General features: G+C 42.5%; 1 protein-coding gene across 1 annotated transcript; it reads right to left on the bottom strand.

Moving 5' to 3' along the window:
* Nucleotides 1-4,837: 4,837 nt before the first annotated feature.
* GATD3 (glutamine amidotransferase class 1 domain containing 3) lies at nt 4,838-12,101 on the bottom strand. Its single transcript, XM_068179682.1, has 7 exons — nt 11,890-12,101; nt 9,369-9,421; nt 8,621-8,734; nt 8,164-8,283; nt 6,911-7,003; nt 6,432-6,588; nt 4,838-5,821 (listed from the first exon to the last, which is right to left on the bottom strand). The coding sequence occupies exons 1-7, from the start codon at nt 12,001-12,003 to the stop codon at nt 5,693-5,695; spliced, it is 780 nt and encodes a 259-aa protein (XP_068035783.1). The 5' UTR covers nt 12,004-12,101; the 3' UTR covers nt 4,838-5,692.
* Between the last annotated feature and the right edge of the window lie 1,057 nt (nt 12,102-13,158).

Genomic DNA, 13,158 nt, shown 5'->3' with positions numbered 1-13,158 from the left:
ACAAAGCCCTTTGGATGCAGGCAGCTCAAAACATTTTTATAAATTCAGGGAGCTCCCAACACCATCCCTGCACAGTGCTGAAAAAGAGTCATTCCTGGTTTAGGGGGAGAAAGCTGAAGCAGTGAAATTTTTTCCTGCTGACATTGTTGACAGATCAAAAACCTGAGTCAAGAATCCTCACTTTGTTTGGGGTTTGTTTTGCGCCAGCTGCAGGAGAAACTGCTCTACACAGTATTGGGCATTTATTCTATCAGCATCATAATTTCTTGGCCATAAACTGAAAAATATTGGAAGTCAAATAATGTAAATTCATTCTCAGAGTCTATTTTGAAAATAAAACCCTTGTAATAACTGCACAAGGACACAGGTGAATCCAGTGTATTGCATATGGAACTAAAATGTTTTAGTAATAAGCCCAGTATAAACATAGGAGCTAGATTATATACTATTTAATTTCTACCAACTTTATCCAAAAAAACTGTAGAATTTTTATGGCTGCTGTGAAAAGTTACTGAAAAAAATTGGTGTTAATAGATTATCCCCTGTAAATCAAGCCCATTAAAACTGATTTGTAAAGCCATGATTTGAGTAAGACTCTGATGCTTTCATGTTTTTTAAAATGCTTCATGTGGCATAATCTTTTCATACTTGAGTCCACATACTGAGCTGTTGTTGGGAAAATAACACTTATTTCCTTGCTGTATCATCCCTCTGTTTTTAAATTTAATTATTGCTGTGTGCTGCTCTGTGCTGTGTGAGCACCTCCACTGACAAGTGTGAGCTGTGTGACTACAGAAGGGCCTGGGTGACCTCTGGATGTTGTTTACAACTCTCCTTTTTTATGACTCAGATTTGCAGCAGCACTTTGGATGTTTAAATGTCCCTGTTTATTATATTTTCCCAGAGCTGTACTTCATGCCATTCCCAGTGGTTATCGACAACCACCATTCCAATTTCCTGCAAGTGAAGGTTTGAGTGACCAGCTGACCTTGACCCGTCCTTCCTTGGCTGGGTGATGACACAGGAGGTGTCTGTCTTGAAAGTTGCCTCACTGTGCAGAATGTGAGGAGCAGACAGTTCTTGTGTCTTTCAGAGTTTCACTGGGAACAAGAGGGATTGCTTTGAAAACTAAGGAGCACAAAAACAATTCACACATTTAAGGAGTAATCTCCACTTCTCTCACTTGCAGTACCTTGGTGGCCCACACCTACATGTTCCATATGGCAGGAGCATATGGCTGATAATATGTTACATTAAAGAAATTTTTAAGAGTTCTTTGGACATTATTATTGCCAAAGAATGGATGTAAAAGCCAATTAATTTTTTTCCCAATATTTGGCAGTGACACTGGTAAGAGACAACCAGGAGTTAGTTTGATCATGTTTTTCTAAGTTTACAGCAAGGCCAGATTAACTGGTTAATGCCTTCCTCTGTCAGCTCCCTTTAGCTTCATGTGATGTGGGAGAAATGGCCCATAGAGAACATCAACAAGAAACTAATGTGGACACATTTGATGCAGAATCATAAAATCTTATAATGTTTTGGGTTGGAAAGGGCCTTAAAGCTCTTCCAGTTCTAACCCCCTGCCATGGGCAGGAGCACCTCCCACTAGACTGGAATTTTCACCATTAATTCAGCTAAACCTGAGGGCAGTCGTTCCATAGCCTGACACTCAGAAGTTGGACAGAGTACTGAAAAATACTGAAAACAAGCAAAGATGATGTTTATTTTTAAATATGCAGCAGGAAATCACGTGGCTGTCGGTGCTGCAATCCTCACTGCAACTTCTGTTTCAGCTTTTGGGATACTCCCAGTTTAGCCCCTTCCCCTCTCTCTCCCTTTCTGCAGAGACGTTGGCCACCACTGGAACCACCCTGGAGAAAATAGCCAAATATCAGCTCCTTAATTCTCCTGAGGGCTAAGGCTCACCCATTCAATAAGGAAGCTTCCTCTCAGGCATTTGAAGCCACAGGAAGAAGAAAACCAGGTCAAAAAAAAGACTCAAGCCCTGAAAAGAAGACAACTCTTAATTATTTGCAGGTGGAGGATTATCTAAGTTCCCACTCTGAAAAATATGGTAAGTAAGTGCATATTCACACATATAAAGTACTGTTAGCTTGCAAAGCCACAGACACTTCAAGAAACAGTGTGTTTCCTTCCAGGGATATTTCTAGGCCTGATAGAAGTCCTTCCTGACAAACCTTCATTTTCAGTCACGTTGGCCATTACACCACTAGTGTTTAAATAAAACCTGAACAAGGAAACAAAATTAAAAAAAAATCCCTATTAAAAAATGCCAAACCTCACTGTGTACCTTTATTACTTCATTCTACACTTTTTTCCCGAGATATTTGTATCACAGGAAGGGGCTAGAGCTTAACTGATGTGTATTTGCTACTGTATTTTCAGGGGGATATATAACTGTGCTGAAGAAATTAATCTTAACAACACAGCAGTACAAATGCATTCATTGCAAGGGAATTGGATGTCCTATCTATTATTGTGAAGTTAGGAGTAAGAAATGTTTGTTTTATTCTCCATGTGGATCCAAAATGTCCAAAAAAAACTGCCCCGTCCCACGTTCCAGCTGTCACACAGCTGGAATATCGTCCCTGGGTAACTGGAACCCTGCACAGAACGTTGTTCACCAAGTGCCCTCTGCTGGCTTTTTATTCCCCAAAAAGTGTCCCTCGCAGCCACAAACCAAAGGCTAAAAAACAAAACGGGCTTTTCAAACCCCGACTCTCATTTCTGCTTTTAGAAGAGAAAAGCACTGCTGCCAAATTTGTGAACGCTGAACAACCAGCAGAGAAACCTTTCACAAAACGGGGTTTGTGTGTAACCGTCAATGAGGCAAAAGGGGACAAACAGAATCACAGCTGAGCAGCAGCAACTCCTCCCACCCCTGCAAGTTAATCCTGCAAGCACTAGAAAAGCCACCCGAGCAGGTACACAATTATTACAACTCCCTTTCAGTAGCATAAAGCTCTTAAATGCTTCCCAAAGATAAGAAAAGCCAGGTATTGCATGACTCCTGGTGGAGGCTTCAAGAAGCCTCTTTCACTTCTTATTTCTGGTAGCATTTAGCAAAACATATTAATCATAAACTCCTGTCCAGTTGGTTCAGAGTAGCCAACCCCTCACCAGCTTCAATCTGCCCTACTGAAGGAAAGGAAAATCCCAGCTTTGCAGACAGATCTTTAACTACAATCTCTAAATGCATGTGGAATTTCCCTCCAAATTTACACAGGCTGAAAGCCAAGATGACAATCCTACATCTTCCACCAAAGTTAAACAACTTTCTTCTGATAACAAAAAACGAAAACCAAAACAAAAAACACTTCACAACCAAAAAAACCCACACCACCAAATCCTTGAAAAATGTGTGTATCAGAGGTTTCTGGTCAGCACATTACTGGGAAATTAGAGAGAATTTAAAAAATGAAAGGCAATTCTGGTGTATTATTCTTTCTCCCTTAAAAAGCCCCATTGTCTCTAAATTCAGGGAAATTAAAAAAGAAGGGTAAAAAGAGTTGAGAACTGTGAAGAGGCACCATCTGGATGATCCACCACCAACTTCCCACAGCTGCTCACTCATAGGAACAGCAATTTCTTTGAAAGATCATCTTTCTTCTCAGGGCACCTGAATCTGAAGATTCAGCATCTAAGGAAGCTTTGTGCCACCACAGCTTCACTTAATAGGAATTGTGGATATGAGAAACCTTAAATTCCGGCCCTCAGCCCAGCTGTGGTGAGGGAGTTCATGGGAAGGTTTAACCCAGAGCTGAGTTCTTGCAGAGGAAGGTGCTGTTAGCACAGGCACAACAGCTCTTCTTCCAGCCTGGGGATTCCAATACCATTTCTGTGGCGTGATACCCTGTTACCAAATTTCTTTTAAACCTCCTGCAGATGTGGGAAACACACGCACTTTAAAATGTTACTACATTTTACATGAACAATGACCTCATATCCTCTGCTAAGCCTCTGTGTATAAAATGGATCCTAAAAATACCCACTTTGTACAAGCAAAGCTCATGAAGGGGTGTTTTTGCACTGAATTATATAGTGGCAGTGTTTTAAATCCTGTTTCTTACCAACTCGATACTGAAAATTTCATGAAGAATTTGATGCATAAGCAAAAAAGGTTTCAGAGAAATGTCCAAAATCCACTTTATGAACTATGCCTACTTCTACAATGATTCGGGGTCTGTGTAGGATTCCTTTGTAACCTCACTGATCTGCTCAGGCAATCTCTGAAATCCCCCAAGAAAACAGTGCCAGCACCGAAGTACAAATCCAAATCTTCTAAATCCAGATGTGATTTTTTTTTAGTGACAAAAAAATTAATCATTAGGAGGCCCCAGAAGCAAAAATGCTTATTTCCTGAACCCTGGCTGAGGAAGGTGAGCCCAACACTCACACTCAAGCTTCTTTTCATTCGCCCGAATAAAAAAATGTCACCCCACACCCCTGGCAAGTGTTCAGCCACAAATGGCATTTGCCATACACCAACTCAATCTAAGGCCTGTAGATTCATTTATGAAACATACAATTCTCCCTTGAAAATATGGGTTCACCTCAGCAAGTCTTGTCATGGAAGAGAAACTTTAATCCAAGGTAAGGGGCTGTCATTGTGCTTGTTTGTTTGAATTTGAGAAATGTTGTGTCCTGCTCAACAGAAAGGGGACAAAAAACTTGGACGAGGTGGAGAACATTCTGCTGGATTCTATATGGAAAAAATAAACAAAATCGGTGAACTGAAAAGCAGAAAAACTGCTAAAATGTACCAATCAGTGTAAGGCAGCTCCCAAACAAAAGTGAAAGGCCAAGGATAAGATAAAGGCAGAAATTAATTTATTTATACATCATTATTCCAGACATTCAATAATACTTCTTTGGAGAAAGCTTTATTGCCCTAAAGCAGGGGACGTTAGGATAATTTGAGATTGTTTTTTCCATTCACTACTTGTCATAAAACTGCTTTAATAGGGGTGCTGTCCTTAAGAGTTGTGCGTCATGTCAGCAGATATTATTCTCTTCTTCATTTCAAGACCTTTTAAAACTATAATGGGCCAATGGATGAGTTTTTCAAAGTGCTGCTGTTGTGGCAGTTGTGTCCTGCTGTTGATTGGTGTTCAGAATGACTTTGCGAAAGTGGGATTCTTTAAAATTTAAACAAAATCTTTCCATTAATACCGGGTAAAATTAGGATGTGGAAGATGTCTTTTCCCTCAACAGATGACCCTGGCTGTTAGTTCCCAGACACAGGCCTGAGCTTAGACACCTTGAACCATGCATTCACTCCTCTACTCCCATTCTTCATCCACTAAATATGCTGCCATGTGCCAAATCTCTACAACACATCTGCCCTCAGCTTCTGAAAGGGCCTTGAGTCTCTTTTTCCCCCTTAGAACTGGTTTGACATTGGTGTGTTGGGAAGACTTTGTTTCAGAACACATCCAGTCAGCTCTCTCCAGATGGAACAGCTCAAGAAAATCCTCTGTGTCTCAGGCCAGGCTCCTTGTCCTCTGCAATGCCCCTCTCTCAAAAAGGCATGGAAAATCCTGCAGCTGGGAATCAGTCTGCTTCATATCAGCATTCACTAGAGTGTGAGCAGGACAAGCAGGTGCAAATGTCTCCATTGGTCCATGATACGTTTGATACTACAACCTAAATTTAAACATTTCTGATTTTATTTGCCAGTTAATTTTAGCACATTCTTTACCATTGCCCCAATGCCATCAAAGATATGGTGTAATGCTGTTTCACACATAAATGCTGGCGTGGTCACCACCTTATTTTTTGTATCCACATGAGCTTCGTTAGAAGGAGTTAAGGAAAACACAGCACTTGCAGATGCTGCCTGCAAAATGAGAAAACCTCACAGCTCCACTATCCTATAAAAACTTCCTCCAAATATGTTATACCATCCAGCTGTAAAGAATGTGCAACCTATAATCCAAGCTATGACAAGGTATTTTTGCTAGAAATACAAATGCTGCATGAGAAACCTGTGGAAACACCCAGAAACACAAAAAAAACCTACAAAATTCACTGATGGTAGTAAAATGTCTCTGAGTACAGTCTGCAGCATTAAGCTTCAGGAAAAGAATAAAAATCTCAAAGAGAACTGACCAGCTGTAACCCATGCCAGTTTTATGTGTAAATTCATTCAGCACTTGGTGTATTACTGGGTGCCCAAGGGAGCTGCCTGAGAACAAGTTCTACCTCCCAGTGTGTAGTTACACAGCAGTAGTTACTCAGCTGTGTACAGAAGAGTTTCGAATCCTGCACTGCACCACTGCTATCTGCTACCCACTGCACGTTCCCATGAAAATCTATGTGGAAAATACAGATTTTACATGTGCTCATTCCTTTAATGACACATTTCTAAACTGTCTCCCAACATGGAAATTACCAGGAAAGGATATGGTTACTTCTTTCACACAGTGTTTTGCTCCCAGCTCTTTGATGGCTCCTGCAGTCCCAGCATAAGGCCACTTGCCACCTTCCTCTTCTTCGTGGCCCACAGTTACCTCAGCACCAGAGAGCACCTTTGCTGCCAGCACTGGGGAAATGCAGCACAGGCTGCAACAGAAGGAATTGTAACAGCAATTCCACAACACCACTATTCCAGAACTTGCTCACAGCTGACAAAATTCAAATGGACACAGCCTTGAATATCTGAGATACATCACAAGGCAACTTCCTCTCAGCATTTCCTCAGCTTCTCCTCTGACAAACACCACCACACACAAATCTTGAAAAACACATTTAAAAAACAGGCTGCAAATGATACAAAACAGAAGATATTTTCTCTAGTTCCAGCAACAGCTGCACATTTCAACAAGACATAGATTGTCTCCCTGTTCACACTTTCAAACAAATGCCACCCAACTCACATACGTACCCAATAGGTTTCCCTGCTTTGTGGAAGTCTTTCAGGACTCGCTCAACTTCTCTGTTCACCTTGCAATCCTTCCCATCAACAGCAAAGGTAGATCTGTCACAACAAGAAACTTACACAAAGCTCAGCTTAAACCTACAAACAGAGATATTTGCCTGTCTGCCATGAAACTGGCTCCAAAGGGTCATACCAAACTTTACAGCTACTAAAAATTTGGTTTAAAACACTCCCTAAATGACTATCAATGCTTCAACCAAAATGTCTCTTTTCTAAGGCTTTGGTCTGCAGAAAGTCCCTTACTCAATAAAAACATCTTAAAATGAGAATCATCAAATCAGCTTTCTAAGATTACTGAGAAGTTGAACAGCAATCTTTTCAAAGAAGAAAAATATGTAAGAAGAAAAGGGAAGCAACATTAATTCTTCCCCAAGTCAAGAAAAAAGCATCTCAATAGCAAGATAATCAGTATTCCACATGGCTAACACTTTTTGTTTCCTTTTTTCTCTGAATCAGCTGTTGTTTTATAATTATAAAGCAACAGGGCATTTTTTTGGTGGGCAGAGAGGAAGAAACAGAATAATAACACTACAAGCACCTGAAACCATTTAAGTTTTACCTCCACTTCCCTCAGACCCAAAAAGAAACACCACTAGGGGGAGGAAAAAAGACTTCTTAAGCATTATGTAAACTCGAATTCTCATCAACATTGTTCAGAGAATTTAAAACATGACAATGTCAAGACTTTGAAAGGAGTTATCCTTATTAATTAGGAGCTACATATGCAGTAAATAAGGCCATTTATGGGTTTTATTGTGTGAATCTCAGTTCATAGAATGACAGAATGGTTTGTGCTGGAAGGGACCTTAAAGATCATCTCATTCCAACCCCTCTGCCATAAGCAGGGACAACTCCCTCTAGGCCAGGTTGCTCCATCCAGCCTGGCTTTGAACATTGCCAGGCATGGGGCATCCACAGCTTCTCTGGACAACCTGTTCCAGTGCCTCACCATCCTTACAGCAAGCATCTGCTGCTCAGTATCTCATCTAAACCTACTCTCTTTCAGTCTGAAGCCATTCTCCCTTGTACCGTCACACCAGACCCTTGTAAAAAGTCTCTTTCCATCTTTTCTGCACGTTTCCTTCAGGTACTGAAAGGCTGCAATTAGATCACCCCAAAGCCTTCTCTTTGACAGGCTGATTATGCATAGTTAATTATGAATATTTACTTGAGGAATCTGATGCTTAGTTGGCACTCACAAGTTTTTGGCAGCTCCGAATCCACCGGGGAATATCACAGCATCATGGTCTGCTGTAGTGAGCTTAGCCAGGCTTGCGATTTTACCACGAGCAATTCTGGCAGATTCCACTAAAACATTCCTTGAAGAACCAGAAATAAAGCAATGTGATTAATTAAGCATTTGCACACAGAACACAGTAAATAAAGTTTTGCAGAGGAAGAGGAGGGTGAGGAAGGGAGGAAGCAAGAGCACTGGTATTTAGTAACTGAAGCTATTGATGGTTCTGAAATGCTACTGCTGGGAAACACAGGCTCTGACAGACTGTATATAATCAAGTCCAGAACACTCATGTAGAATCTTCTCTCCAAGAAAACCACCACAGCTGGCATAAAGCTACTAAAGGCATTCAGCCAAGTGCTACAAGAGCCATTACAGACTGTTACATCTGAAGAATGCCTAACACATCACAGACTTACCTAGACTCAGCTTCAGCTGGTTGCCCTTTGCTGTGGTCAATGACATGCATCTGAGGGACATCTGGAGCGTACATCTGAACCTCAGCTCCCCCACGGCTCAGGTGAACCAGTACACTACAAACATGGGGATACAACATGCAGAAAACTTCAAGAGGCTTTATCTGACCCCTAAATCTACTACAAATATTCCACCAACTAACTCTGAAAGATGAGGAAAATCCTACCAAAGCAGGCAACCAGGAACAACAAAAGCTTCCTTTCTCCAAATCCCCAGGTGCTATGGAAGAACCCCACAATTAACATAGCCATTAACATTTAATCTAGGTCTAGGTGACACATCTCTTATTAATTCACAGTCAGAGTTAATTCCACTTAAGCATTAACAATTCTGCTGTTAGATTTAGCCCCAGGAAAGGAAACTCAAGTGGTTCTGAAATTAAGTCTGTATTTGACTCTCTTGAGATTGAATCTGGAACTCTGAATTCCTGTTTCTGAAGAGAAAACAATGTGTCTGAATCGCTCAGACTCATTGTTCTGGCATGCATGGTGCTGCATCTTTGGACAATCACTGAGTTCTACAAGAATGCAGCCTGAGCTCACAATTAGGCTGTGAGGAAAGTGTGAGAAAGTTTCATCATTCATCTCTCAGGGTAATTCTGACAGCCAGAGGCAGCAAAATTAAATTAAACTAACTGTTGCAATGTAATGGAGACTTTTGTGGAGCCCACAGCCCCGAAAAGCAACTTACGCTGATGCCTCGTGGATTTCTGTGCCATCATAGACACCACAGCCAGACAGGACCTACGGTGAGAAAATAACAGAGTATTGAAGGTGACACAAAACTCCCCACAGGATCTTCCACAAGGTAAAATTTAAAAAAGCAGTTAACAAACAACAATTTAAAAGCAAGCTCTTACTACGCCAGTGAACACCATGCTATTAGCACTGGTGTCACCACTTGACACACTGCAGAACTGGCATGTCCTATTTATAGCAACCCATCACAGGGCTCAGAAATAACCACTATTTATTTCCTGGCTGATACATTTATACCACAGTCAATAAACTGACATGTTACCCTCAGGAATGTTTTTGCTGTGCACACAGTGGGTTGTTCTGAGTGTCGTTCATCTTTCTTATGTAGTGCCCACATCCACGTGGAACACATCCTCATCCAGGTGCACGTCAATCAGAAGAGGGACAGAAATGCACTGTGACGTGGCACCTAAAATAAACTATTTTACCTGCTGCTGTATTTTACCTGAGCACCTGCATCAGAGATCAACAGCTAAATCACTTTTAATGCAGTAATACAATTATGCCGTATTAGCTATACTTTTTTCCTTAACAATGTTGAAATTACACTTTAAATTTGTTTATACACACCAGAGAATAAAAAGCACAAAGCAGTCAGCGACCCTTGTGTGGGTGGAGAATCTGACAATGTAGAAGGAGAAAAAACTTTTTTTTTTTTAGCCATTGTAAGAATGAAACAAAACAAAATAAATCCAAAGGTTTATCTAGTTCCTGACAGTATATAGATGAACTCTTTCAGGGCTTTTTGTTTGGCTCTTTGTTCTGAAAGAAAAAAAATCCAGTTAAGAAGTCAATTTCCTTTTCTTTTTTGGTTTTTTTGGGTTTTTTTTTTTTTTTTTTTTTTTTTTTTTTACTTTAATCTCTTCCTTCCTGGTCTTCCCTGTTTTTTTGAAGCTTGAGAGTTTTTAAACACTGACACATGAACAGAAACTCACAACTGAGTAAGTCTTAGCTAGTAATGTTAGACTTGAAGGGACTTTCAAAACCCAGGTGTCTGCTATCATGGGCAGCACTTCACCAAATATCACCATCACTTCACCAAATGAGCAAGATACATGAATGTTCTTCTGTCCATGTTAATCCTGTTCTGATATTTAAGAGCTGCCTTTTACTTCATAACTTTTTGTTTTATCATTCATTTAATTTAGACTGAATCAACAGACAAACAACTGTTCTAAGGTTATGTTCTGTGAGCAACACTTTTAATTTTTTTTTTAAACTCAGTGAAACCAAAATACTGTAATATTATTATTGTAAACTCTTCTGTATATGAACTCTTTTGTTATTTCAGCACCAGCTTTTTACAACAGTCAAAAATTTACATCACTAATGTCAAAAAACACATTTCTTTTCCTAGCTCTATTTAAAAAGCTGTGACTTGCTAAACTGACAGCATTCCGCTTGCGTTACTTTTTAGCCATTTGGACCAGCATTCTGCCCCAAACAGACTTCTTCATGCAGGTCAAGCCTTCTCATTTCTTTATGTTTAATGCTGCCTAGACTATGCAAAGCTCGAGCTTCAAAGACTGTCCACAGAGTTCCAAAGCTGTCTATCCATTTGGGACACCATCTACAGCTCGTCTTTTCCTTTGGCAATCTGAAGCCACCTCCTTGCTTTCTTCTGTGTTTGTAACGTGCTTCACCCCTTCCTGCCAAAAAGCATAACCCAGTTCCAATGTATTCACTGCCAGTACCTCACCCAGTAACACTATAAACTATTTCAAGTTAAATCCTCCTGGGTTCCTCAACACAAAGCAGACATGGAGCTCCTGGAGTGGGCTCAGTGGAGGGCAGTGAGGATGAGTGAGGGACTGAGGAATCTCTCTTGCAAGGAAAGGCTGAGGGAGCTCTTCAGCTTCAGGAAGAGATGACTGAAACTTCATTAACGCGTACAAATATCCAAATGGGGGGTGTCAGAGGACGGACCAGGCTCTGCTTGGAGGTGCCCAGCAATGGGACGAGAGGAATGGGCATAAACTAATGCAAAGAAGTTCCACCTGAACATGAGGAAGAATTTCTCTCCTGTGCAGTGACTGAGCACTGGGACAGATTGTCCAAGGAGGGTATGGAGTGTCCCTCACGGAAAATTTTCCAGAACCGTGGAGATACAACCCTGTGCCGTGTGCTCTGGGCTGGCCCTGCTTGAGCAGGGCCAGCAACTATACACACACCAATTTTTACATGTCTCCCACTCCCGGTCTGGCTTCCTCCAAGTTTCTGAACTGCAAGCAGCCTTCTCTTCTCAAATTCAGCGTCCCCCCAGGGTTTCCAGCTGTCACAGCCACCGGGCGAGGCTTTCCCAGGCCACCGCCCCGCCAAGCCCTCCCCTGCCGCGGCCCCAGTGCGGAGCGAGCCCGGCTGCAGGGCCGAGGGTGGAGAGCCAGACAGCGGGAAAACAAACGAAGGAACAGTTCTCCTCAGCGCTGCCCCGGCCCCGCTCCTCCATTACTCACCACGGCGACGCGGGCGGCGCGGCAGCGCCGAGCGGAGGAGTGGAAGGACGCGAGGCCGCCGGGCGCAGCGCGCCGCAGCGCGGTGCACAGGGCCGGGCCTCGGGAGGTCAGCATGGCGAGGGCGGGGGCAGCGGCGGCGGAGGAGCCGGGGAGGGGAGCGGAGGAGCCGGGAAGGGGAGCGGAGGAGCCGGGAAGGGGAGCGGGCGAGGCCCACGGGAAGCGGGATGGCCGCGTCCGGAGGCCGCTGCGCCCTTGGCGGCGCTGGCGGCGGCGCCCCCTGGAGGCGGGGAGGGGCCACCTCAGGGCCGGGACCCGCGGGCCCTTGTTCCCTTCCCGACCCTCGTTTATCGGGAATGGCAGCGGTGGGAAGGGGACTGAGGGTAAAAAGATAACGGTGCGGAAATTAAGAGGACAAATAAGCAAGTTGGCAGACGGTACAAAACTGGGAGGAGTTTTTGGGTCCCTGGAGGGCACGGAGGACCTGCAGAGAGACGCTGATGAATGAGACAGATGGGCCATCACCATCTGTTTGAAGTTGAACATTGGACAAGTGCTGGACTCTGCTCCTGGGATGGGACAATCCTGGATGTACAGAGACTGGGGAATGAAAGGCTGAAAAGAAAGGTATTAAACTATCAGAGAGTGTCCAGAGGAGGGCAGTGAAGATGGTGAAGGCCTTGAGGAGAAGCTACGTGGAGAGCACTTGGTCTTGTTCAGTCTGGAGGAGACTGAGGGGAGACCTCTTTGCAGTTACCTTTAATATTTATACCTCTCCTCTTTTCCAACAGTGAAAAGTGACCAGAAAACAAATCCAGAAGAGCAGAATATGCTGAGAAAATCAATTCTGAATCATTGGTAATATTTGCAGTATCTTCATTAACAAAGCCCTTTCAGCATGTGGCTTGAAAGTATTACAAGGACAGACCCAATTCTTTGTATTCCCCGCTCTTACCAGCCAGTTCTCTCATCAATTCACAAAAACAGAGGGAATCAAAAGGTTCAGGTTTTAATGTGTTAATAAACAACATTTTAAAAAAGACAATAAAGGGTTTTCATCAAAAAAGCAAGAATTAAAAAAGCCCAAAAGACCCCCAACAAACCATGACATTTGTAACACATTCTTACAGTTTAAGTTACATTATTGAGTTGGTAATGTCCAAACACATTTTTACTATAGTATCTCAAGGCTGTCAATCAAACCTCAACACAAGTTGTAAAGCCCTGTAAATTTTCTCCAACAGCTACTGCTATGGGTCCTCATTTCTCCTC

The sequence above is a fragment of the Anomalospiza imberbis genome, chromosome 2 (genome assembly GCF_031753505.1).
Source record: "Anomalospiza imberbis isolate Cuckoo-Finch-1a 21T00152 chromosome 2, ASM3175350v1, whole genome shotgun sequence".
Lineage (NCBI taxonomy): Eukaryota > Metazoa > Chordata > Aves > Passeriformes > Viduidae > Anomalospiza > Anomalospiza imberbis.
The sequence above is the reverse complement of the archived record's forward strand: the minus strand, read 5'-3'. Positions and strand labels throughout refer to the sequence as shown.

What these genes read in the sequence shown, in the direction of transcription:
- GATD3 (XM_068179682.1), bottom strand. Translation starts at nt 12,003, where the DNA reads ATGCTGACCTCCCGAGGCCCGGCCCTGTGCACCGCGCTGCGGCGCGCT. An exon ending in TTCGGAGCTGCCAAAAACTT is followed by an intron (nt 7,004 to 8,163) that starts GTGAGTGCCAAC and finishes TTGTTGTGACAG; the next exon opens with ATCTACCTTTGCTGTTGATG. An exon ending in AAAGCAGGGAAACCTATTGG is followed by an intron (nt 6,589 to 6,910) that starts GTACGTATGTGA and finishes CTTCTGTTGCAG; the next exon opens with CCTGTGCTGCATTTCCCCAG.